Here is a 22,986-nt window from a genome sequence, read left to right as displayed (position 1 = left end):
TAGATTAGATATTAGGAAGAAATTAATCATGGAGCGGGTGGTGGGGCACTGGAACAGGTTGCCCAGAGAAGCTGTGGATGCCCCATCCCTGGAAGTGTTGAAGGCCAGGCTGGATGAGGCTTTGAGCAACCTGGTCTAGTGGAAGGGGTCCCTGCCCATGGCAGGGGGGGTGGAACTAGATGGCCTTTAAGGTCCCTTCCAAACCATTCTGTGATTCTATGATCTCTCTTTCTTAACTGTATTAAGTTTCCTGTTTTTAAAGCAGAATTATATTTGTTTCAAAGAATTGCTTGAATGTCAATTGCTGTGGTAAAGTTTGTTAGAGGTAGTAATCAGTTTCTTAAGTTTCCCTCTCTTTTATTTAAAGGGAAGAGTAAAAGTAGCTATACCCACTGACCTCTGTGTGACATGACTTAAAGGGACACTATTCTGGCGTTGCAACTGCTTCAGTCTAGGGAAGAAATAGTATTGCTTGACTGTGGAAAATTACATGTTTAGTTGTGCAAAATGAGGTTATATTGGTCTCTCCCTTTTCTGTTACAAAGCCTGCAATTTTCTTGCAAATAGCGGTGGATTTCACAGAGGAGAAGAGGGGAATCATGAGAAAGGAGAGTGCACAGAATGAGAACAGAGAAGACAAAGAAATGACACTTTAAAGGGTGATAGTTGCATCTGAAGTGATAGAGAAGTAACAATATTGTAAAGAAAAATGCTCTAATGTTGGCTAAACTAGACCACTAACCCACAGTATAACCTGATAGCAATATGCTTTTAAAAACCTATAGTTTTTATTTCATCAAGCAAAACTTATTTAATATGTAGTTAAAATTTGTCAAGCTTTGTAGAAACTACTTGCTTTGAAGACTTAAAGTTGTGTGAATATTGCATTAATTACTCCTTTTCCATGTGTTCTTGTTTACAGACCAGTCTTTCCATATGGGGATGGGGAAGTCTTGGCCTTGTGCTTTTTCTATTAACTTTTGGACCCTTCGCTATATTTTACTTTGCATTTTATATCCTCTGCTTTGTGGGTGGGTAAGTATGCTACTTAGTGTGTTGTATAATTTACTATGGAAGTAAAATTTAAATGTGTATTAGCAAATAGTTTGCTCTAAAAATCTGAAGTTACTTCTCTGCAATTAATATTTCTACGTTTGAGCAGCTCTTTATGAACAAAATGTGTTTTCGTGATATCTTAATTTTGTCAAAAGTAACTTTTTTTGCTGCTGAGTAGTGCTTATACTACCTTTGCCCAAAAAAGATTTCTGATTTAGAAAAAGAAAAAGTAGAGATGTTAGAGGACAAATACATAAAACCAATGTTCACTTCATACTTTTTATTAGTGTCAGTTCTTTTTTCAGCTACTTACTAAGTAATTATATCCCCTTTCCTTATTACAGTCTGATTTTTTTTCCTCCTAAGATATACTTCATTCATTAAGAAAGGGAGTGGGTGTTTTCCTGGGTGTATGGAAGTGATGCTACATCTTTAAACAAGTAGATCAGTTCATCAGCTGTAGACAGTTCATACTTTATAGACAGGAAGAGAGCAAACAGGCAATGATTTTATAGTCTAACACCATTATTACATTGTATATTATAACGTTTGCCTTCTAACCATTAAAAATCTTGGTTTTAGTGCAAAGTCTAAATGTATTAATGGGGTATTCCTCTTTTCTCTTACTCACAAGACTAGTCAGTAGGACAGTAACATTTCTAGGCTTTCCAAGATCTTCTGGATTTCTGATGGGGTGTTTGGACCTGTTAAAATGTTTTGGGTTGGTTCCCCCCCCCCTTCCTAGTGAATACAGTACAGAATATAATGTATGTTTCATCAAAAATGTAATAGAATTTAGTGGCTGGAATTAGAGCTGCTATGTTTCAGTTCCAACTGTATTAACTTGTAATTCCATCTCTGAGAAATCAGAATAGTAAGTTTATTAGGCCAAGGATTTAGTTAAATTCAAACTAACTTCAAATTAAATGCTTTTGTCCTACTGAGTCTTGATACATATGATTGACATATTTTGCTGGCTGTTTGCCCAAAGGTAAAGAGTTCGTCCAAAGGGTGAGAGTTTGTCTATTTACTGTTTTGTATTGCCAGTTCCGTAGTATTTGCAGTATGAAAAATAATGTGGGATATAATAATTTCTTAGGATCTTCTTGCTCAATTTTGGGTGCTTGGCTTTTCAAAGCTAACAGTCAAAGCGGTGTCTCATGGAGTGTGTCTGAAGTCAGCTGCAGTTTACCACTATGGGGCTGCCTTGGGGGCCTGAGCTTGCTCATTCTCGAGTCAGCTCTGGTATGTCTTTGTGATTCTTTGGCTGCTTTGGTTCGGTTTTGTATCTGGTTAGTGAACATTGATCTTCTTAACGATAAATTAATGTTGTGGTAGTGTATCTGTTAAAGCAGAGTTTATGTCCATCTCCCTGTTTTGTGTTTACTTATGTAGATAGATATGAAGGTTCAGCCCTTCCAGTAGAATGTCATTACTTCATTATTTTAACATACACATCTTGGCTAACGCTGTGGTCTGGCCCTTTTTTACACTGTTTATCTCTTTCAGAGTAACACACCTACTTTTTAACATTCAGCATATAGAACTCCAAGTGCTAACTAGGTCAAATAGGTTTATATTTAAATTATTCTTGCCTCCTTTTTCTTTTTGAGTTAATTCCTGTGAAATTACACAAAATACTTAGTCATGCTTCTCTTAGGAACAAATTAATGTTATGAAGTAACTTTTTCACTTATGATTTGAAACTATGTATCAACATAATATATATAAATGTAGAAAATAATATAATTTTTGTTCTTGATTATAGCAGTGTCACTAATACTTACTGTACCCTTACTGGAGCAAAATAACAATTTTGGACATGGATTTTTATGGTAGAACTTTATGTTGAAACTTGGATATTGTTTCTTTAATCTGTGTAGCCAAGACTGTTACAAGACATTGATCTTCATGAAATATTTTTTGCCTCTACTTTCACGTATTGGTGTAAACGCCTTAACCTGAGTGCTGGGCCTGTCTTTTGCCATCTGCTTTCTCTTTGTACTATGAATGTTTCTTACCTTTCTCCTTCCCTCCTTCAGTCCTAAGGAAGTAAAAGAAAAATTATGTGAATTGCAGCCCTGTCAACAGCCTTAGGCTTCCGATGCTGTTGGAAATGAATTTTCTTGGACCATGAATTGCTCTGCCATTTAATGGAATTTGCTTTGTTGTCAAAAGCCGGAATTACTGATACGTAGTTGCATCCATATGTATGTGACTGGCAGCCTACACTGAATTGTAACTGCTGACCAAATCAGGAATGGTTCTGAAGCTGCTTTTTGACTTCCACAAAACATTCAGCTAAGGTTGTTACTTTTCAGACTTGAGGGAAAAATGATAAATCTGTAGTCCTCATTTTTCTATCTTTTATGTTGTTCTGTTGTTTATCTCTCCCTGTGAAAAGCTGGCCTTCCAATAATCTTGGGAAAAAACATAACAAAAATTTAAGTTAAATACAATATCTTCTTTTTTCTGTTCTATTCATTTAGAGAAAAGACTTTAAGATTTCTCACTTATTGTATTGAATATCCTCTTGATTAATTAGATAAGCATTTACACCAGAAGCTTCTGGTTAGCTAACATTTATACTGAATGGTCAGGCTATTTATCCTTCTCTAATACACAAGATTTTAAATTAGATAATAAAATGTATTAATTTCTGTTGTAGAGGCAGAAGCTCCTAGCATTTCTAGCTTAAAAATGAAAATACTTAAATACATCTAGGAAAAAGAGCATATATTTAAAATATAAATATATGGTAGTGTATTAGTATTTTTTGCATGAGTCATTAACTTTAAAAGCATCATAAAATTTGAGAGAAAAATATGTATACTCTATAGCTACTTATTTCCAGGGCTTCAATCCTTTTGAATAAAAGAAAAGCACATCTCCCCACCTTGCCAGTGTTTTTAATACTTAAAAAAACCCAACAAGACACCCTCCAAACCAAAACATTAGTGAACTTCGAAGCATAGGGAAACTAATAGAGATTTTTCTGTGCGAGCTTTTGTCCTTGAACTGAATTATGATGCTGTTAGCACTGTTGGTGTTATGACTTTAAAGCTGTCTGGAAGTATCTGGAGCAGAAGAGCAGTTAGACCTGCTTTTATTTTTTGTCTTCATATGTAGAAAGAGTACATGGAGTTGGCAGATAAAGATGGTTGTGAGGGAATCAGAGCGTTAAGTGACATTTTCTTACACCTTATGAAGTAAACAATTATAATTTTGTGTAGGGTTTTTTTGGTCCGGTGTTGCGGGTGTTTTCCGCGCCCCCCCCTTTCCCCGGTGTTGTTTAGGTACAAATGACCTCCTCCCTGCTTCCAAATTACTGAATCTCTGGGGTACTTAAAAAGGATGGTTCCCAGACAGGGAATTAAAACAATTAAAACCTTCAAATGACATATTTTACCGTGGTTAACAATTTTATTCTAATCATGCAAGTAAGAGTATCATACATCAACAGCAGTCTATATTAAAAGAATGTATTGTTTCAGCATGTTTCAAGCCTGGAATAACTCTTTGAGTTCCGGTGTTCACAAATGTTGGTCAGTTGGCCTTAAATTGAATACTTCAAGATTTGTGTTAAAAGCTATGGGTGTTTAACCATCCCAAGGCCAGTCTGAGCACCGGGGACATCTTAGTCTTTTTTTTTTAAGTGGTTGAGTTTTCAAAGGCTGCATACTTTGTTTGGGCTATAATTGGTACAGCCTTCAGATTTTCATCTATTTCTTAGTAAAATCAGTTTTATGTTTATTTTTTTGTGCCTCAGTGTCAAGCTGTAAATAAATTCTTGCTGTTGTAGCAAGGTTAAAGTTTTGGTAATGGTTGCTTTTTCCCTTAGGCCTTCATTATATCATAAATAAAACAATAATTAAATTAACTGCTGTCTTGCTGAACTGTAAATCATAATTTAAATATCATTGTAGAATATGAGGGAAGAAAATGAATTCTGTTCTAATATTCTTTTAAAATAAATGCTCCAGGAGTATGCTTATTCAGATTTTGTTTGCTGGATTAATTAAAAACAAAACAACAGAGAACCCCAAATGCCCAACATTCAAAAAAAACTCTCCACACCCAAAAAAACCCAGCACCTTGTATCTGACTTCAGTTATCCTCTAGATTTTTTTTCCTTGATTATTCTTATGCAGCCTGGCAGGACTATTTCTTTTTGGTAGGTTGGTTGGCTGTAGTGTGTGGGAGGGCTTTTTTTTTTTTGGTGGTGGTGTTTGTTGTTGTTTGTTTGTTTCTTTTTCTTTGCAGCTTAAAATAAGTTCCCAGTTGAAAATTTTCTTCTTGTTTCAACATATGCAACCAGTAGTTTTTCTACACTTACTATGTCAGTTTCTGCCTGGTTTGTGGTGTGGCGGGTTTGTTTTTTTTTTTTTTTTTTTTTTTTTTTTTTTTTTTAGGCCTAAATGTATCTTTAAAGGTTTTATTTCTTTGTAGTATTGAAGTAAAAGTTTGTTTATATAAATACAACCAGAGCAGCTTATATATGTATCCCTTGCCTGTACTAATATTTGTGAATCTAGGTACCCTGCCATCCCAGGTTCTTCTCCTGCAGCAGGTTGTGTAGTATAGATAGTGCTGTGTAGAGATACCGTGTGAGAAGAATATATCAAGACTGAGAATACCAAGTATGAAATTTCCCAGTCTTGTATCGGATATTTTCAGCAGTGTCCTATACTGTGGAGGAGCACTGTACGAGGAGAGTAAATGATGAGAATTGTCAGATACTATCATTCTATAACCTGCTGTGAAACATTTTCTAGTGGGGAGGGAAGATGACAGTTGTTCTAGCTTATCTTTCTTTTTCCATTTTAGGGGTTTTGTGGTTACTCTTTTATTTGGAAAAAGTAACTCAGAAAAATACCTTGAGCAGTGTGAACATTCGTTTCTTCCTTGTACGTCAGTTGGGATCCCTAAGGTAAGGACAGTTTCCTGGTCTTAACTTGTAGATCAGATTTTATAACTTTGAGTATTAGAATGACACTGATCAGTTTAAATCTAAGAATTGTACCCATTTCATAGGGTAAAAGAGCCTGCTTTTATATTTTGATTCATCTGCAATATGCATGTGAAATGCAAGATTTTTCCTTTTTGAAATACAAGCTTTTTAAGCATTTATGGAAAGTTTGTTTCAAGTATTGTTTCTAGCTTCATTATGAGAAATAAGGAAGATATAACTGGCTAATACTATCTGTGAGGGAATTATAAACCATTTCTTTCTAGACTACTTTTGTGGGTTTTGGTGAGAGTGGTAGTACCTTCTTGGTTTTTCTTGCAAGACTGACCATTTAGGATTCTTCCATCACTCTGTAGTCTCCAGTTTTGATTCTTTTGATTGTTTGTGGTCAAAGTTGCTTGCCTAACTAAGAAGATTAAACTGTAATAAAGTTTAATTTACAGTACAAGGGATGTAGAAGTTGTTCTACAGGGATGCAGAACTTGTTATCTTTGGCTACGTTTTAAGACCAAGCAAAAATCCTGGAAATGCAATAGACAAAGTTGGAACAGCAGTGAGATCCCCTTTTCAGCTCTCTCTTTTTGAATTCTTAATAGACACATCACTTTGATTGATGGACCTGAATTCAGAGTTCCTAATTGAATAAATCTGCATGTGTCTAGTACAGAATTAATTCTTAATAGCCAAGGCAGAAGTTTAGATATATCTTGGCCTAATCCATTTGCACTCATCAGAATAGAGAAGACACTTTAACCCAAAGATTGCTCGCTATGTTATATTTAATGTAACAACTGTTTGGACTGAAACATCCTGCCCTTTCTTAACTGTCAGGTCACTATGCTTCATCTTGTCTATAGAAGGGGAGTGTGTTCAGCTTTCTTACCAGTAGCATATAGAAATGTGTTTTGTGATTCAGCAGTATGTTTTCTGATCACAGAATTTCTTTTCTGACTGTTTCATAGCTCAGATGGTAAGTGGCCTTTTCACTTAAGTCTTTGAATCTGCTGAGGTAAATTTAGAACTTAAGTATATTCTAAACCATAAAGTAACATCACTGGTCCAAATGAAAAATTCCAAGTTTAGGGCTGAAAAAGGGCAAGTCAGCAATCAACTAATGATTTTGTGCTCTTAATGAAACATCAGCTGTCAGGGGACTAAGGTTCTTGGTGCTATATAGATTTTAGTGCTTATATTATATGGATAGTGGCATGTTGTTTATGTCCTGTTTTGAGAGCAGATTTACAAGAAGTGTTTCTGTATTGTAAATTTCCTCCATGTTGCTGAAACTTTTTTTTGTTTGTTACTTTTTTGAGCACAGTATGTATGTATTTTCTGGTTGCTTTATAAAATAATAAAATGTTGTGGATTTTTTTTTGTAATCCTTGCAAATTTATTAATTTGACTTTGGATTTTAGTGTGGATTATTGACACATCAGTTTTCTCAACTGACCTGCCTTGACTAATGTCTGGATTTAAGTTTTGTAGCATGAAGGTATTTATTTTCAGCTGGCTTAGCAAATGCTGTTTGAAGTTGTTTTCCAACTGAAAGGTGTTTGTCTTCTACAATAGTGCTTTGTATTTCTTTTTTCTGCTGTATTAATAGTGTTAGCTAGCTTAGCTGAGCTTTTCAGTAGCAATGCAAGAAGAGTCCTAACCATAACCAAATGTGTGGTTTGCTTGAGTTTCCTATTTGCCATTTCTGTATTAAATTTCTGCTGGCCTATATTTATTGGGAAGTAATATTTTTAACTTGTAATTGTTTTTATGTTTCAAAACACTGAGGCCCAAAACAGTCTTGAAGAATTAATATTCTTTAAGTGTCTAGTGTATAGGCTAAGCTTCATCCATGAATCAAACTGAACTCACCTCAGTATGAAATTGTGATGCTGCATTTTGAGAAGTAATCTGATGATACAGATTCTTTCTAAGAAGCTCTTTTTCCCCAAAGGCAGTCAGTTTTATTGACTGAGTGTTTTTTGTTACTTGGGGATTTTTTAGGCTAAGAAGGATGTCCAAATGCTTGATTTTAAAGAAATCAGTTATAATTCAGAGCACCAAAATTGTTGATGGAAATAATATGTAGAATGTACCAGATTCTTAAGTTTACATCACGGGATTTGGTGCTGACAGGTTTCCTTGGTTGCTGCTTATTATGCTTATGAGTGAATATATAATGAATGCCTCACATTAAGGATAACTGTTTATGTAAGTTTGATGGAAGTTTGTATAGTTTTCTACTTTTTTGTTTGTTTGCATACCTGTAGGGTAGTTCAAAAATTAGGATTAGACTTGCTTTTTCTTTTGTAAATCTGTTTACTATAACTTTTTTGTCAGGAACGTACGTGATGTTGTAACGGACTGGCCGTGTAAGATAAATAATTGTCTTCATTTTTATGTTAAAATAATGTTGAATGAAAAGCAAGTTTAGAGCCTTCTGAACTGATAAAGGGAATGATACTTTCAATAAAAATTCCACAGAAGTGTGGAATATTCAGTTGTTATCATAACGGATATCTCATGCTTCATGCAAAAGACATGGAGTTTCTGTAGACTAGATACAGTATTGCAAGCTTGCTGTCAGGTAAGTTGTAATTACTGTTATCATAGAATGGTTTGGGTTGTAAGGGACCTTAAAGATCGTCTAGTTCCAACACCCCTGCCATGGGCAGGGACACCTTCCACTACACCAGGTTGCTCAAAGCCTCATCCAGCCTGGCCTTGAACACTTCCAGGGATGGGGCATTCACAGCTTTTCTGGGCAACCTGTTCCAGTGCTTCACCACCCTCTCCGTGAAGAAGTTTTTGCTGATATCCAATGTAAATCTATCCGCTTTCAATTTAAACCCATTACCCCTTGTCCTATCATTACAGGCCCTTGTAAAAAGTCCCCCTCCAGCTTTCCTGTAGGGCCCTTGAGGTGCAAAAGTGGAATGCGTATTTGATCCCTGATTAGTCTCTGAATATCTCTATTTTGAGTCATTTGGTTATATGCTATGTTAGGGCTTTGATGGAGATAGGTAAATCCCCTGTGTTACTTTTACCAAGTAACCTTGTGTATTCTCTGTGTCCCTCTCTTTATTACTTCTGGCTCCTGGTTTTTTTTTCCGTTACCTAAATATGGCCTTATGCACGCAGTCCTCAAACTTCAACATTATCTTTTAACGATTTTGTTTGGCAATTTGAACTATGCTGTGCTTAGTAAAAATACTTAATCATTCCACTTTTTCTTTTGACACCATCAAGACAAAAATATTTTGTAAATTCATTAGTATAGATCTGAAGTATTGTTTGAATATGAGTCACTTCATTCATATTAAAGTAGCATTAAACCACTCCCTTGTCTTGAAAATTAAAAAGTGTACAGAATTTTGCCAAAAAATACTTTTGCATTGTAATACAGCGTTGGTTAAGCAGGAGGAGAAATGTTTTCTGGCCTCAGATATTTCATTGCCATTCACTGTTAACTGGTTTGAATGAGCGCCACTTTGGGGGGGTCACATAGAACTGAAACACTGGACCTATGGCTTATAATTTTTTAATTTATATTTTTTGGCAGTTCTTCTCTTTAGATCAGAGAATAAAGTAACTTGGGTTTTTTTTTGAACAATAATGTAGGTTGATGGGCTGTTATTTCTGTGAAAAATAAAGAGGTTTATTGCAGATTTCATCTTAATTTTCTAGAAAGACACTGTATTAGTCCATCCAGAAGCACTGATAAAGGGTGTTCTTTTTTAGGATGTCATTTGTCAAAAGTCAGCTCTGACAAAGTTGTTCTTGGAGTTAACTGCTCTGAGTTGCAAGTCCTATAAACTAATTATATGCTAATTATATATATTATATAAAATTAATGTTGTATGAAATCATTACTGGAAGTATGCATATATCATAAACAGTAGAGCTGATTTTTAATGAAAACATGAAAAGTTACATTTCCTAATCTCTCTTAAGTGCATAGAAGAAATGAAACGTGAAGCCAGACCTATTAAGATTGACAGAAGACTGACAGGTGCAAATATAATTGATGAGCCTTTGCAACAGGTAAGTTCTTAACAGGACTGTTTAACCTCTTTATTTTTCTAAGTACGGACTATGTATCATCTAAGTAGTTAAGAGACAAATAGAAGCTGAGAAATTTTATCATATTTGAGAGTGGTAAATGAAAAAAACATTGAGGATGAGCCAGGAGATTGGGCGATATTTCTCTGTCTTCTGTATATTGTAGTTTCTCAGCATATAAACCGGTATGAAAAAGAGGTTTCAGTATGTGCATTGTATTGTTTCACTCACAATTTTATACGGTTCACTACATTAACCTTTTAAGACGACTGTGATTGTGTTACCAGGCACAAAATGCTATTTTATATTTTGTTGTCTTTCGTTAATTAGTTCATCTTTATTTTTCCCATTTCAGGTAATCCAGTTTTCTCTCAGAGACTATGTGCAGTATTGGTATTACACACTAAGTGATGATGAATCGTTTCTTCTGGAAATCAGGCAGGCTCTTCAGTATGCACTCGTTCAGTTTTCTGCCAGGTGAGATGACTTGTATTTACATCAATGCGCTGTCTAAGCAAGTGGACAAATACCTCTGTGGGTTGTATGCTAGTAGGTGAAAGAGTAAATTCATCTATTGTCATAGTTCAGTGTATTTTACAGAAAAATGAACATGTAAAATTTTAAGATCATAATCTAAGAACTACATTCTTCTGCTGATCCCTAAAGGAATGAGTGGAGATGATGTTTGTAGTCATGCTCTTTTGCAAAATGGCCATTTAGTTATTTAGATTAATGTCTAAAATTACTGAATAGCTCTTTTTTGGCAACTTAAGCATTGAGATACATGAATCATCACCTTTTAATATGCAGGTCTGTTTCACATAAACAGCAGGGCTATTCCCAATGCAAGTCCATCTGAAAGCCTTTAATTACCTGTATCAGCTCAGGCAACTTTTGGAAGTAGTATTGCTCTTCAATATCTAAGCACAATGAGTATTTTTAAGGGAATGCTCATCTGATATGTCACATACATAATTTTTTTTTAAAATAGGGTTGGGTCAAACAAATACATAATTTGTTAATTTTTCCACGTTTTTTCTACTGTTGCTTGATCAGGTAGCAGGAAGTGAGGGAACTAGACTGGGCAATTATTTATCTTCTTTAGTATGTCTGATTCCTCAGCCCAGTACTGCATTCCTTTATACAATACCCTACTGTAACGATTTCAGGTATTCATCCCACTGTGCTGATTGTTATCTGTTTCCTCTTCAGAAGAGGTTGTGGTCACATGAGTATAACACCACCACCTCAAAATTGCTAAGAAGTTTATCCCCTCCCTCTGTTGACTTGAAAATGCAGGTCAGTGTGCTTTTCTGGCAAGAAAGGTCAAAGATGGAGAGCTGCGTTTAATGCCAGGAGAAAATGAAGTATGATAAAATCTTACTGATTTTGAAATAATGGAAATTCTAGGAAACAGTGTTGGAAATAGTGAAAACTAGGCTAAATAAACTGTATATTGCAACAAGAAATCCTGTGTTTACATGAAATGCATGTGGCTATCCAACTTCATTGTTTTTGTACATTTGGCAAAGTTACTTAATTGAACAGTATTGAGCACTGGCTTTGTGTCAAAGCAGCTCAAGTTATAGCAGATTTAATTATTTTTTCCTGCAGTGCCATAGCTCTTCAAAACCAGCCAACACTCCTGGGCAGCTCTGTACAAACCAAATTGATTTCACAGGGCTGCAGCAGCAGTTACTATTAAGAGAAGATGATGTGGTGTATTTATAAAGGCTGTAGTTGGATATGGCTTTAGCAGCCTTAGTTTAGTAGCGTCATCTCTGTTTTCATATACCCAGTGCGCTTCTGGAGAGAATGAATGCAGCGGGATTTTTACGGTTTTATTCCCTTGAAGTTGTGGGTTAGGGCGGACGATGTAAGGATGCCACCTAGTGTTTCGGTGTGATTTGCTGATTTTGCAGATGCTGGATCCGGGTTATTGATGGTTTTGATTGACTGCCCTTTGAGACAGCGCTGCTTATTTCCACATCTGGATTTTGCAGTAGGCTTCCCTCTCTTCCAGAGTTCCTTATCGCTGTCTCTCTGAGGGAAGAGAGAGGGGTGAGGGAACAAACAGAAAAAAGGAAGTGTTGTAGAAGGATAGTAGTAAGTATCTGAGAGAATTCAGATAGTGGGAGTACTTAGTGCAGAGTAAAAGCCATCACTGACATCTAGCTTCATTAAACTTAAAGCGCAGAAGTTCCTTTTCAGTTTGGCTGGTAAGGCATGGGTATCATAAGAATACCTGCATCTTTTTCATACCACTGAAATCATTTATGCAAATCTAACAGTGACTATTTTCTGATGCTAAGCTATGTGCATTATTGGAGATTCATGCTAATTGCCTCTCATATAAGCTGTGGAATCAATTATTGATAATAATAGGTCGCTTGTAACTTCAAGTGAAATGTGTGTTTTCTCACTTATGCATATTTTGCAAATTCAGAAGAAAATAGTTTTGTTCAGGTGTCTTCAAAATTATAGAAAGTATGGCTGAAAAAGACCTGAGGAGTATTTTAATTTTAGGTTGTACTGTTTATATGAGGTTTTTCACAGATACTTGATAATGTCATGACTCAGAACATTGTTCCAGGTACCATGTTGACCTTAAGTAATTCAAGCATAAATATCAGTGTGGTGCAAGAGTGATATTCTACAGTATTTGATTTTTTTTCCAGTGGATAAGGCAATTAGGAGACTGATTTATTTCTTTGCTTTTCCATGTTTACTATCAGTGTGGTTCATTACAGGGAGAAAGAAGTAGAAATTTGTTACTGTTCTTTGTGTTCAGGATAAAATAATTCATTTTCATGGATATCTTTTTCTGGTAGGTCAAAGGAAACAGACTGGCAGCCTTATTTCACTACACGACTTGTTGATGACTTTGGCACTCATCTTCGAGTTTTCAGAAAAGCTCAGCAAAGAATAGCAGAGAAAGGTGATCAGATGAAAGGTAATGTAATGATTGAAATATTTTTTTTGAGTCTGAGTAGGCAGGTATATTACATATGTGAAATACAGTTAGCTTTGTTTTATACTTGAAGTTTGCTCTCAAGTTTCTAATCTTTACCAAAAAAGTATACTTTTGTTTTCTTTTGTGTAGGCCAAGCTGAGGAACTTGTAGATACATTCTTTGAGGTTGAAGTTGAAATGGAAAAAGAAGTCTGTCGTGATCTAGTCTGCACTTCTCCCAAAGATGAAGAAGGTCTCTCAATATTATCTTCTGAAGTTATATTAGTATAGCAGACTAAAATACTAACTATTGCGTTCACAATATAAAATATACTGAAATCTTAGTATGTGACTTTCAAAACATGGTTATCTATTACACATGTATATTTTTCTCTAATTTGTATATATTAATGCTATAATTATAATGAAATATACACGTTTAGCTTTTTCTCAGAGAATTTTAAGATAGAACTATGTTTTCTGGGAGGCAGGGAGGTTGGCTTTGCAGATCTGTACTGCTTTTTGTTAGATCTGCCTTTCTTACCACTACTCTAATAGTGATCTTTCTGGGCAAAGTGTGAATTAGGGGGGGGAAAAAACCCCAAACCTGTATATATTAAATAAGGAAAATATGTTGGAGTTATTTATTTGGTTCTTGGAATTTGGCTTTCTTTTGTCTTGGTTTTTAGACTCTAGATGTGTCTCAGGTTTAAATCAATGCTGCTTATATTCAGTCTGAAAGGTGTTACTGTGATATTTGGAGTGTAAGAATACATATGACTGTATATTTGAATGTAATTTGAAGGTTTTATCTGTTTTTTCACATCTTAATAAAAAAGCACAATATGAAAATTATGCTGAGGGCTTTTGTTCTCTCTCCCTAGGATTCCTAAGGGATCTGTGTGAGGTTTTATTGTATATATTGCTACCTCCTGGAGACTTCCAGAACAAGATCATGCGATACTTTGTCAGGGTAAGTACGGACTCTGAAACCATCCGAATTCTTTGCTTTAATGTCATAAAAACTTCTAGATCTGAACTGCTCTTCCTACTTGATTTTGTAAAATTTTTTTAATTTAATGTTAGGTTATTTTAAACGCAGTACAATCTTGATAAATGTTTAATATGAGAGAACGGTATTTGTTAAATGCTTCTGATGATTTTCACCTCTTACATTACTATTTAACATTAGAAAGGCATGAGAAAATTGATTTTGTTTTTCCTGAGATATTAACATCTTCTAATGTTAATTGGAAAGGAATGTGCCTAATGCCTATTGAGTGTTTTCTGTAATTACACATTTTTTTAGTCTCTACACAGTCATTTTAAATTGTTGCAATTATATTAGCTTTATGAATAAACGTATAAAATTATTTATTATATTTTGTTTTTCAGGAAATCCTCTCGCGAGGAATTCTTCTTCCATTAATAAACCAGCTCAGTGATCCTGATTATATTAATCAGTATGTCATATGGATGGTAAGATTTATAATGTTTAAAATGAATGATATTTCCAGAATATATTGGTGTTAATCTTTACTTGTGTTTCCTGTAATCATGGCAGATACATCCATTGGTAGCTTTTCTACCAGGTACCTGTTGTCAGAGATAGTGAACTTAGGTCAACTATATTCAAATTCTGTGTTATCTGTACTCTGTGCTGCTTTTGTTTAGCAAAAGTCACCTGTATGAGAACGGATGTGTGACACAGTGTAAAGTTGAATCAGTCCTGTGACGCTTTTGCTTAGCTATTCAGGAAGCATGGCGGTAACCTTGCAAATTTTTTTCCTTGACTCTCTATGATGTGTCCTTTAAAGCCTAAGAGGCCTCCAGAATGGCCAGTAGTAAGATTGTGGGTTTTTTTTTTTGGTGTGTGGGGTTTGTTTTTTTTTTCCCACTTCTGCTAAGGAATCTCAGGGTGTTTGTTTTAGGGACATATGTGGTAACCCTTAATAATTTAACTGAATGGGAAGAAACAAAGTCTTTACTTTGCTATCTCTCTAATGTACCTGCAAAAACATCCCTAAACTTTTAAAAGTAGGAGTATGTAGTTAAATTAACGTGAGTACAATATTCACACACTAATTAGTGTTACTGATATTTTGCAAAGCAAGTTAAAGCTTATTGAGTTCATTATCCCTTATAGCTCATGAATCAAGTTTAATTTTATTTACATTTCCCCAAGTCTTCTCTACTTTTATTCATATATTTGTCTTACAGTGTGCATTTAAGTACTATGCTGAAAACCCCTTTGGATTTCAGAGTAAAAGATCTTATGTATGAAACGAATTCAAGTGTGCATGTACATTGTTTCCTTCACTCCAGCAACCCCCGTTTCATGTAAAAGTTTGCGTGCTGCTTTTCTGCAGGATCTTAACTTTAATAAGAAAAGATACTGCTGCTCATATGGACTAAGTTTCTTAATTTTTGTTTCCCCTGTCCTCCTACGCATGTTCTTTATTTGTAACTTGGCCTCATTCTTTATTTACTGAGCACTGCCCCCGGCTGCATCCAAAGATAGAATTCTGAGGTTTTTATAAAGCTTTCTGTTATGATGGTGATGTCCCAAATATTAATTCTCATAATTGCTTTCTGACATGAGGAACTAAATGTGCTGGGGGAAAGATAAGGAAGAATAAATGCTTTCAGATATTTAATACCGTCTTATGAAACGAAGATTGTTGCAGAAATTGAAGTCAGAGGTAGAGATGACTTAAATTCTAGCTCCTTTGGGTACCTTTGACATAAAATTGGATTTGAATGAAAAAATTCCATTTCTGAAAATGAGAAGTTTAATTCCATGTTTCTAGGCACACCACAGTTCAATACTAACTCTCTTGCAATAAAATTTAAAGCTTCAGTATAAAATTAAAAGTTAATCCAAACTTGTCTTGCCTTCACTGAAATTCACATTTTCACAAAATTGCTTGTACTATTATTTGTAAAAGCAGATTACTAGGAAGAATTTCCATTAACTTTGGTCAAAGGTATCCAGTCTACATTCTCTCTGCTCTGCAACTCATGTCAGTGCAGTTCTGCAGTACAGATAGAGTATTATGTTTCCATATCAAAGTGTGCACTTACGAAAGATGTAAGTGATGTGACTCCTTTTGGCTTCAGATGGTAAAGACAGCATTAGAACTCAACCCTCTGCACCTGCATGCACGTGCTGTGGAGGTGCCAGTCTTCCCCTCATCTCCATGCTGCATTCACAACACGGTTTCCAGTGACCTCAGCAGCACAGCAGGTTTCCTCTGCTTGCCCAAATGCCTTTGAGACCCCAGGGCAGGCTCACCCTATGCCAGTACTGAGAAAACAGTGTGTATTCAAATAGCTTGATAGTATTTACAAGGATATTTGAATTAGGATTTCAGAGAGGGTATTAATTCAGTCACTTCCTTCCCCCCTCCCCAGTAAGTTTTGGTTGCGTTGTACAATGTCTTAATTCTTTTTGTAATTCTGTAGCTTAATGAGCCATAACACTGGGAGCTTGTACACTTGCAGGTGTCCTTGGCAAAGCTGGAACCTCTTCAGTGGTCTCACCAGTTTCTGCCTACTTAGCTAAGGAGATGGGTGACAGCAGAAGGAGGTTGATTTTGGAAAAAGATCTTCATTACAGAGGTTGACACACCTTCCATGTATCTTTGTACTTCTTGAAAATAGAAAATGATGGTATGAAGTAGGTGTTGACTATGTGCATGCTTCCTCTCTCTTGGTCCATGTAAAATTTCAGTATCAAGAGAAAGGTTTAGAAGCATCAAAGTGTTTCAGAATGCCACTTTTCAGTGCTGTATCAAAATAAGTCATTTAATGAAAAAGTGTCATGTGCTTTTACCTGTTTTGCTTTGTTCACACTATAAAACTTCTGTTTCAGATTCGTGATTCCAACTGTAACTATGAGGCCTTTATGAATATTATTAAGTTAAGTGATAATATAGGAGAATTGGAAGCAGTGAAAGATAAAGCAAGTGAAGAACTGCAATATCTTCGATCTCTAGATACAGCAGGAGATGGTTAGTGCTGTATTGTTTTAGAAAATATGAAATGCGTTTGCCAGCATGATCTGTGAAGAATATTCCAAGAGTTTAGAAAAAAAACTCTGATACAGCATAATATACAACATTGATTTATTTTTAAATAACAAAATAAATTGTATGTGAAGTGTTAAAATTTGAATCCTCATATGTGGGTGTTAGTTTTTTTTTTTTTCTTCTTTAAAAAATAGACTAATTAGTTAGGTATGTATACTTCCACTGAGTTGAAACTTGCCTGACGGGGGGCGCTGGGCTTCAGTAATACTTTAGGTATTAATGGGTAGTCAGCTAACAGTTAATCTGAAAGAGGAAAGAGAAAAACATTTCTTCTGGTTCACTTCTAGCACTAAGGTTAAGGTATTTCAACTCCAAACAAACAAACCTTTTCTTCAGAGCTGGTGTGTTTTCTAAGTTGTATGTCAACTTTTGTATGATACTTTTAGAGCATTTCTGAACAAGGGTTTACATACTCATCTACATTGCTTAATCCTCTTTGTTTTTCTTTCAGATATCAACACTATAAAAAATCAAATAAACAGTTTATTATATGTTATTAAAGTATGTGATTCAAGAATTCAGAGGTTGCAGTCAGGAAAAGTAAGTATTAGAATTTTTTTAGTTCTGAAAGAGCGAAGCTGCAGATGACTTACTGGTTCAATGTACCTTTTTAATTCTTGCATTTTGAAACACAACTTGAAGTACATAGTTGTAGGAATACATTATACAACTGAAGTTAGTCTTTTATTTGCAGTAGTACAGAAAGCATTTCTAAAGAATTCTAAAGCAGTTCAGATATGTCAGTACATCTTAAAACTATTCTTTCTCAATACAAGAGTTAAAACCAAAATGTTACATAGATGCAAGGCATCTTTGTATTTATACACCTGGGTTCTGCTCACAAGTGAATACCTTGTTGTGCCTCGAGCTTAGTCTTTGGCAAAGATGTTTTCTTGTTGATAAAGGTGCCACCTGCTAATCATTTCAAATGCCTTGTAGACTCTGTGTTGCCATTTGTCAGACATGCTTACCTCTTTAGGTACAAAAAGCCTAAGGCAAACTGGATGTTAAATTTGAGAACCTCATATAGTTTGTTTGCTTGTTCTGTAGTTTGTTTTATAGTTTAAGGCTGACAGGGTCAGTATGTTGGACTTTGCTTAGTTTCTTGATTCTTTTAATGGAACCTAGGTGTGGCTCCAAGGTAATGTGTGTCTTACAGGAAATAGATACTGTGAAACTGGCAGCAAACTTTGGAAAACTTTGCACAGTCCCTCTGGACCATATTCTGGTAGACAATGTTGCACTTCAGTTTTTTATAGGTAAGTGCTAATTTATCTGTTTCTTTTTTATTTATGAACAGTGTTCTTACTCACAGGACTGTACACTTGAAATCACTAAATGTAGGTGTCTGCTGAGAGCTGTGTATAAGCCCCTTGCCAGAAGGAATCAAATCCTTTTCTGCAAATCAGAACACCATATTCATTACTTCCAAAAGCTTGTATTGGGCTTGTTTCACTGCTGTCTCTCTGTTAGACTGTTCTTGCAATGTTTCTTGGTCTGTCACTTCACAAGTTTTTGTTCTGTTTAGAACAGTTATTGCAAGAATTACTTAGAGGTTTATAACTGGAATGGTTTTGAAACTTATCACAGTTGTTAGTCTTTTGCTGGTCTTAGTGAAGCTAAAATTAATTACTATAGATGCTAGATTGATGTTTAGAGAATTACAAGGCTACTGAGGATTGTCTGTTCGAGAAGCTGAAATAACAGTCACTGAATTATTATTTTAGGTTCATCATACAATCAAGAAAATAATAGATGGATTGAAGTTGTGTAATTTTTCAGTACTCTGATGTTTGGTTCTCTTCTGTGAAATTATTGGGCTGGTCATTACTAAGAACATCGATCTGTTTTATTAGTGATGGTAGTCCTTTTAATGCATGTGGTTTGTTACATTTCCAGTTTGAACTTCCTCTTAATTTGTATCATGCTTTTTCAAGCGTGTTACTTCCATACAGTAATGGTGGATTCACCTTTTACATGCGCGTTTTAGGATTCAGTGCTTAGTTCATAGGCTTTGCTCACGATTTTGTAGTTAACATCATAGAGAATTCTTATTCTAAAGTGCACAACAATAACTGTAGTTGTGTGGTGGTTGTTTTCTGTAGATTACATGCAGCAGACTGGTGGCCAAGCACATCTGTTTTTCTGGATGACAGTGGAAGGATACAGGGTTACGGCACAGCAACAGCTGGAGGTACTTCAAAGCCGGCAGAAAGATGGAAAACATCAGACTAATCAAACCAAGGGTCTATTAAGAGCAGCTGCATTTGGAGTTTATGAGCAATATTTATCAGAAAAGGTAGAAATAACTTATTTCTGCATTGTTTAGAATTTGTTTGGAATTTATTCTTTGTACAGATGCTTCTTTGGTAGTTACAGCTACGTTAATAGGAAATGGATGTCATGTAGCACGAGTTGATACCTAAGCTATTACTTGTGTTTCTTCTTTGTCCTTACATCAAGCAGTAAGGAGACGTCTTCCTTCACACACACACCCTCAACACCTCCCCCATTTAAAAAGGCTTATACTGAACTGGCTGTCCTGTCAGATGCACTGAATATGTTCCTCAGAAGCTGAATTTCTAGAATAGAGGGAAACTAGAGAAAACGTGAAGACATGATAAATTCTGTCCCTTTGTGTGTGCTGTCCTTTCCCCTTCCTTCTACCCTGCCCTCTGCTTCCACTCCCCCCTCCCCCTCCCAAAATGTTTTCAAAAAAGTGCAACCCAATATTTGTACAGACTTGGATTAAGACTGGGTTTAGACTGTTCCAAAGCTGATAAACTCAGCCTCTCAGATGTGCTTGATGGATCAAGTGAGCTATGTTGCATCTGGTTCAGTGCTGGCTCCCTGTCTTCCTTACAGAAAAACAGGGAAAGCTTAATGGGCAGTGGTTTGAAATATGTCATACCAGGGGGTGACTGGGAATCTTTTGGCTGTTGGCGTTAGTATGCTGGTGGCTGTAATAGCATCTGCATAAGAAACCACCCTGACTGGTAGAGTTGACAGACTGTTAGCCCTTCCTCAGACGCTTCAGGACTTCATCCATTTGCTTTCTTACTGGCTTTTTTTTTCTTCATTTCTGAATCTAGATCTTTGTATTAATAAATAAAATCTGGTTTTGTGAGAGTAATCTGGTTTAGATGTTGCTTCAAAATAATGTTAAACCATGACACGCATATTGGTTTTGAGGTGATTCTTAGCATATAGTCCTAAAACTTCTGAGTTTTAATACACTCTGAACTTTTGGGGGAGCAGTGGGTCTGACTCGTGTTTTGTGTTCCAGACAGTGCTATAGCTAAAAATGCTTATCAAGAAGAAATTCAGTTTGCATAGAGCATTGCTAATTTTAATTGTGAAAATAGAAACTTTCTTATTTCATTGCTGCAAAAGTTGATTTAGATCTCTATGGCAGGCATCTCCAAGAGTCAATATTGATGACAACTTAGTAGCAAAACTGGCAGAAACACTGAACCATGAGGATCCAACACCTGAAATCTTTGATGACATTCAAAGAAAGGTATACTCTTTTCATCCTGTATTTCATAAGCATTAATGCTAGAGAGTATTAAATGTCATTATAACCATTGAAAAAGGAGGAAGGAACTCAAAATACCTGAAACCTAAACCAGTTTTACCACTTTTCCTATTCTATAAAAATCATGCTTTAAATTGCCAGCTTCTGCTTAGCTATATGCAGCCCATGGTTTTCAGAGCAATAGACATCGAAGGAATAGGTGTCCTGTATGAAACTAATTATGAAGCACAATTGAGAATTTGTGTTTATGCACCAATTTAAGAAAACATGCCTGTGTAGAATAACTAAGTGGTACAATTTTGGTCTGGTTTTAGCTCTGTCTTTCAAAGGTGGATGTAAACATGTGTAGCACTCAGAAGCAGCAAATATATACACATTCACTACATATATATAATTTTACTATATATATTGTTTTATATATAGTGAATCTTTAATATTCTGGCAATAAATTATATAGCCAGTCTGATAGGTTTTTATTTTAGGTCATTAACTTCATGTTCTCTTTCATGTTAAAAATGAGTGATATGATATGAGCATTAGAACTTAGAGTCACTCTATTTTACTTGAGACCCACATGTAATACTAATGAAAACACCTTGTGAAATCTGTATTGCTCAGAGTAGGTTAGGAGAGCCTTGCATGTGATTTCTGCTGAAGAGCATTAATTTCTCTTGTGTTACAAAAGAAACTGACTTCATCAGACCTGCGTGAAAATTTCCATTCTTTCCAGGTGATAGCACCTGCACAAAGTGTTCCATGAAAATCATCGTTAAAATATTCTAGGGTTGACATGAGTATCCAAACATCAGGAATTAATTCCCACTGCATATAGATATGTGTGTATATGTATATATACTGTCACTGTAAAGGCTATATAGATAACTTTTTGAGGTGGTGTGGTCTTTCTTAGCTGGGTTTATACTGTACTGTCTGAACTTGAAATCTCCAGTAAAGTAGTCTTTCCTCCCTTCCTTTTCCTGTTCTCACCTCTCCACCTAAGTGTTTGCAAATCTGTGTTTATAGTTTATGAACAGAATAGGGCTCAGAGAGAGAACCTACTGGGAAGTGGGTAAAGACTGAATACGTTCATGGTGTGATTGGAAAGGTTAAGAGGAGAAGAAGAAACATGGACAGCTAATGTGCTACTTTCCTTCCTATATATGTGCCATTAGTTAGATAATTTCTGAGACTGTATGATACTTCTAGCACAATTAGTTCTCATAACTTTTTCGTTAAGGGTAAGCCTGAATTGAAATATCACAAATTCTCGTTAGGATTTTAAAGGAAACCTGGAGACACATCTTAGAATTCACAGATACAAGCTGGTCAAGTAGAATTTATGAAGTTTGTGTAATTAAAAAAAATGTAATAAGTATTTCTAATGTTGGCATTTTTATTTCAATAAGGTGTATGAATTGATGCTGCGAGACGAAAGATTCTACCCTTCGTTCAAACAGAATGCGTTGTATGTGCGTATGTTAGCTGAGCTGGATATGCTAAAGGATCCTAGTTTCAGAGGATCAGATGATGGTGAAGGAGGTGAGCTCTGTAAGGGGGTTTCCTTCGACTATCCTTTTTTCTGCTTTAAAAGTAAAATAAGAAAACTATACCCACTGGTTTTTGAGAAATCAAAGTTCTTTTAGTAGCTCTGATTTTTAAGTTAATGTTTCCACCTTGGGCTTTTTTGTGAATTGTTTTGGGAGTCAAATGATTTTTTTTTCCCTGTAGCAACTTTATTAATCTCATTTAAATTTTTTGTTGAGTCTTGGTAACAGATGTGTTGCCAAAATAAGTATGCAACTCTAGTTCTCATTTTTATATGAAAATATTTTAAGTTCATTAACTTCTTGGCTTGTTTTAATACTTAACTGTCGTCTTCATCTGGAAATAGAAATTGAGAGTACACAGAAGAGGTGGCTTTTTAAAGCAGTTAAAGTAATTCTTCTTGTAGAAGTCTAACGGAAATTGTTTAATTATTGAACTGACTCTCAGTGAAGCAGTCATGTGGTGACATAAACTTAAAAAGGAATATTCTCTGGAGTATTTATTTCATATCTATAGCTGTATTAACTTACACTTTTCTTTAGGTGTCTGTTGGAAACTTGAAGTACTTATATGTTGGGAGCAACATTTTACCCAGTGCCACAGTTGTTCATTGTTTTCTGTGTTTTGTTTTTACATCTTTTTCTTGTGTGTGGCCCTACACTGGAGAAAATCTTCTAACCTGTTTCTCCCTTTCCCCTTCCTCACTGCTCCCCAGAATCTTTTAATGGGTCTCCTACTGGCAGCATAAATCTGGTAAGTGCTTGGATTGTTTCTTATTT

At 35.5% G+C, this 22,986-nt stretch overlaps 1 protein-coding gene across 1 annotated transcript in view; it reads left to right on the top strand.

The window, feature by feature from the left end:
- The first annotated feature begins 924 nt into the window (after positions 1 to 924).
- SNX13 (sorting nexin 13) overlaps positions 925 to 22,986 on the top strand; it is a 41,382-nt gene continuing 19,320 nt past the window's right edge. The window contains exons 1-15 of the mRNA XM_010160287.1: positions 925 to 1,035; positions 5,884 to 5,986; positions 9,974 to 10,063; positions 10,437 to 10,558; positions 12,913 to 13,034; positions 13,185 to 13,286; positions 13,918 to 14,006; positions 14,429 to 14,512; positions 16,908 to 17,046; positions 17,576 to 17,664; positions 18,284 to 18,383; positions 19,230 to 19,423; positions 20,540 to 20,644; positions 22,069 to 22,201; positions 22,923 to 22,960. Of these exons, the coding sequence (XP_010158589.1) occupies positions 9,986 to 10,063; positions 10,437 to 10,558; positions 12,913 to 13,034; positions 13,185 to 13,286; positions 13,918 to 14,006; positions 14,429 to 14,512; positions 16,908 to 17,046; positions 17,576 to 17,664; positions 18,284 to 18,383; positions 19,230 to 19,423; positions 20,540 to 20,644; positions 22,069 to 22,201; positions 22,923 to 22,960 (1,395 nt within the window). The 5' untranslated portion in view covers positions 925 to 1,035; positions 5,884 to 5,986; positions 9,974 to 9,985. The remainder of the gene's footprint in view (positions 1,036 to 5,883; positions 5,987 to 9,973; positions 10,064 to 10,436; positions 10,559 to 12,912; positions 13,035 to 13,184; positions 13,287 to 13,917; positions 14,007 to 14,428; positions 14,513 to 16,907; positions 17,047 to 17,575; positions 17,665 to 18,283; positions 18,384 to 19,229; positions 19,424 to 20,539; positions 20,645 to 22,068; positions 22,202 to 22,922; positions 22,961 to 22,986) is intronic.

The sequence above is a fragment of the Eurypyga helias genome, unplaced genomic scaffold (genome assembly GCF_000690775.1).
Source record: "Eurypyga helias isolate BGI_N326 unplaced genomic scaffold, ASM69077v1 scaffold16941, whole genome shotgun sequence".
Taxonomy (NCBI): domain Eukaryota; kingdom Metazoa; phylum Chordata; class Aves; order Eurypygiformes; family Eurypygidae; genus Eurypyga; species Eurypyga helias.
This window is presented reverse-complemented; position numbering and strand designations above follow the sequence as displayed.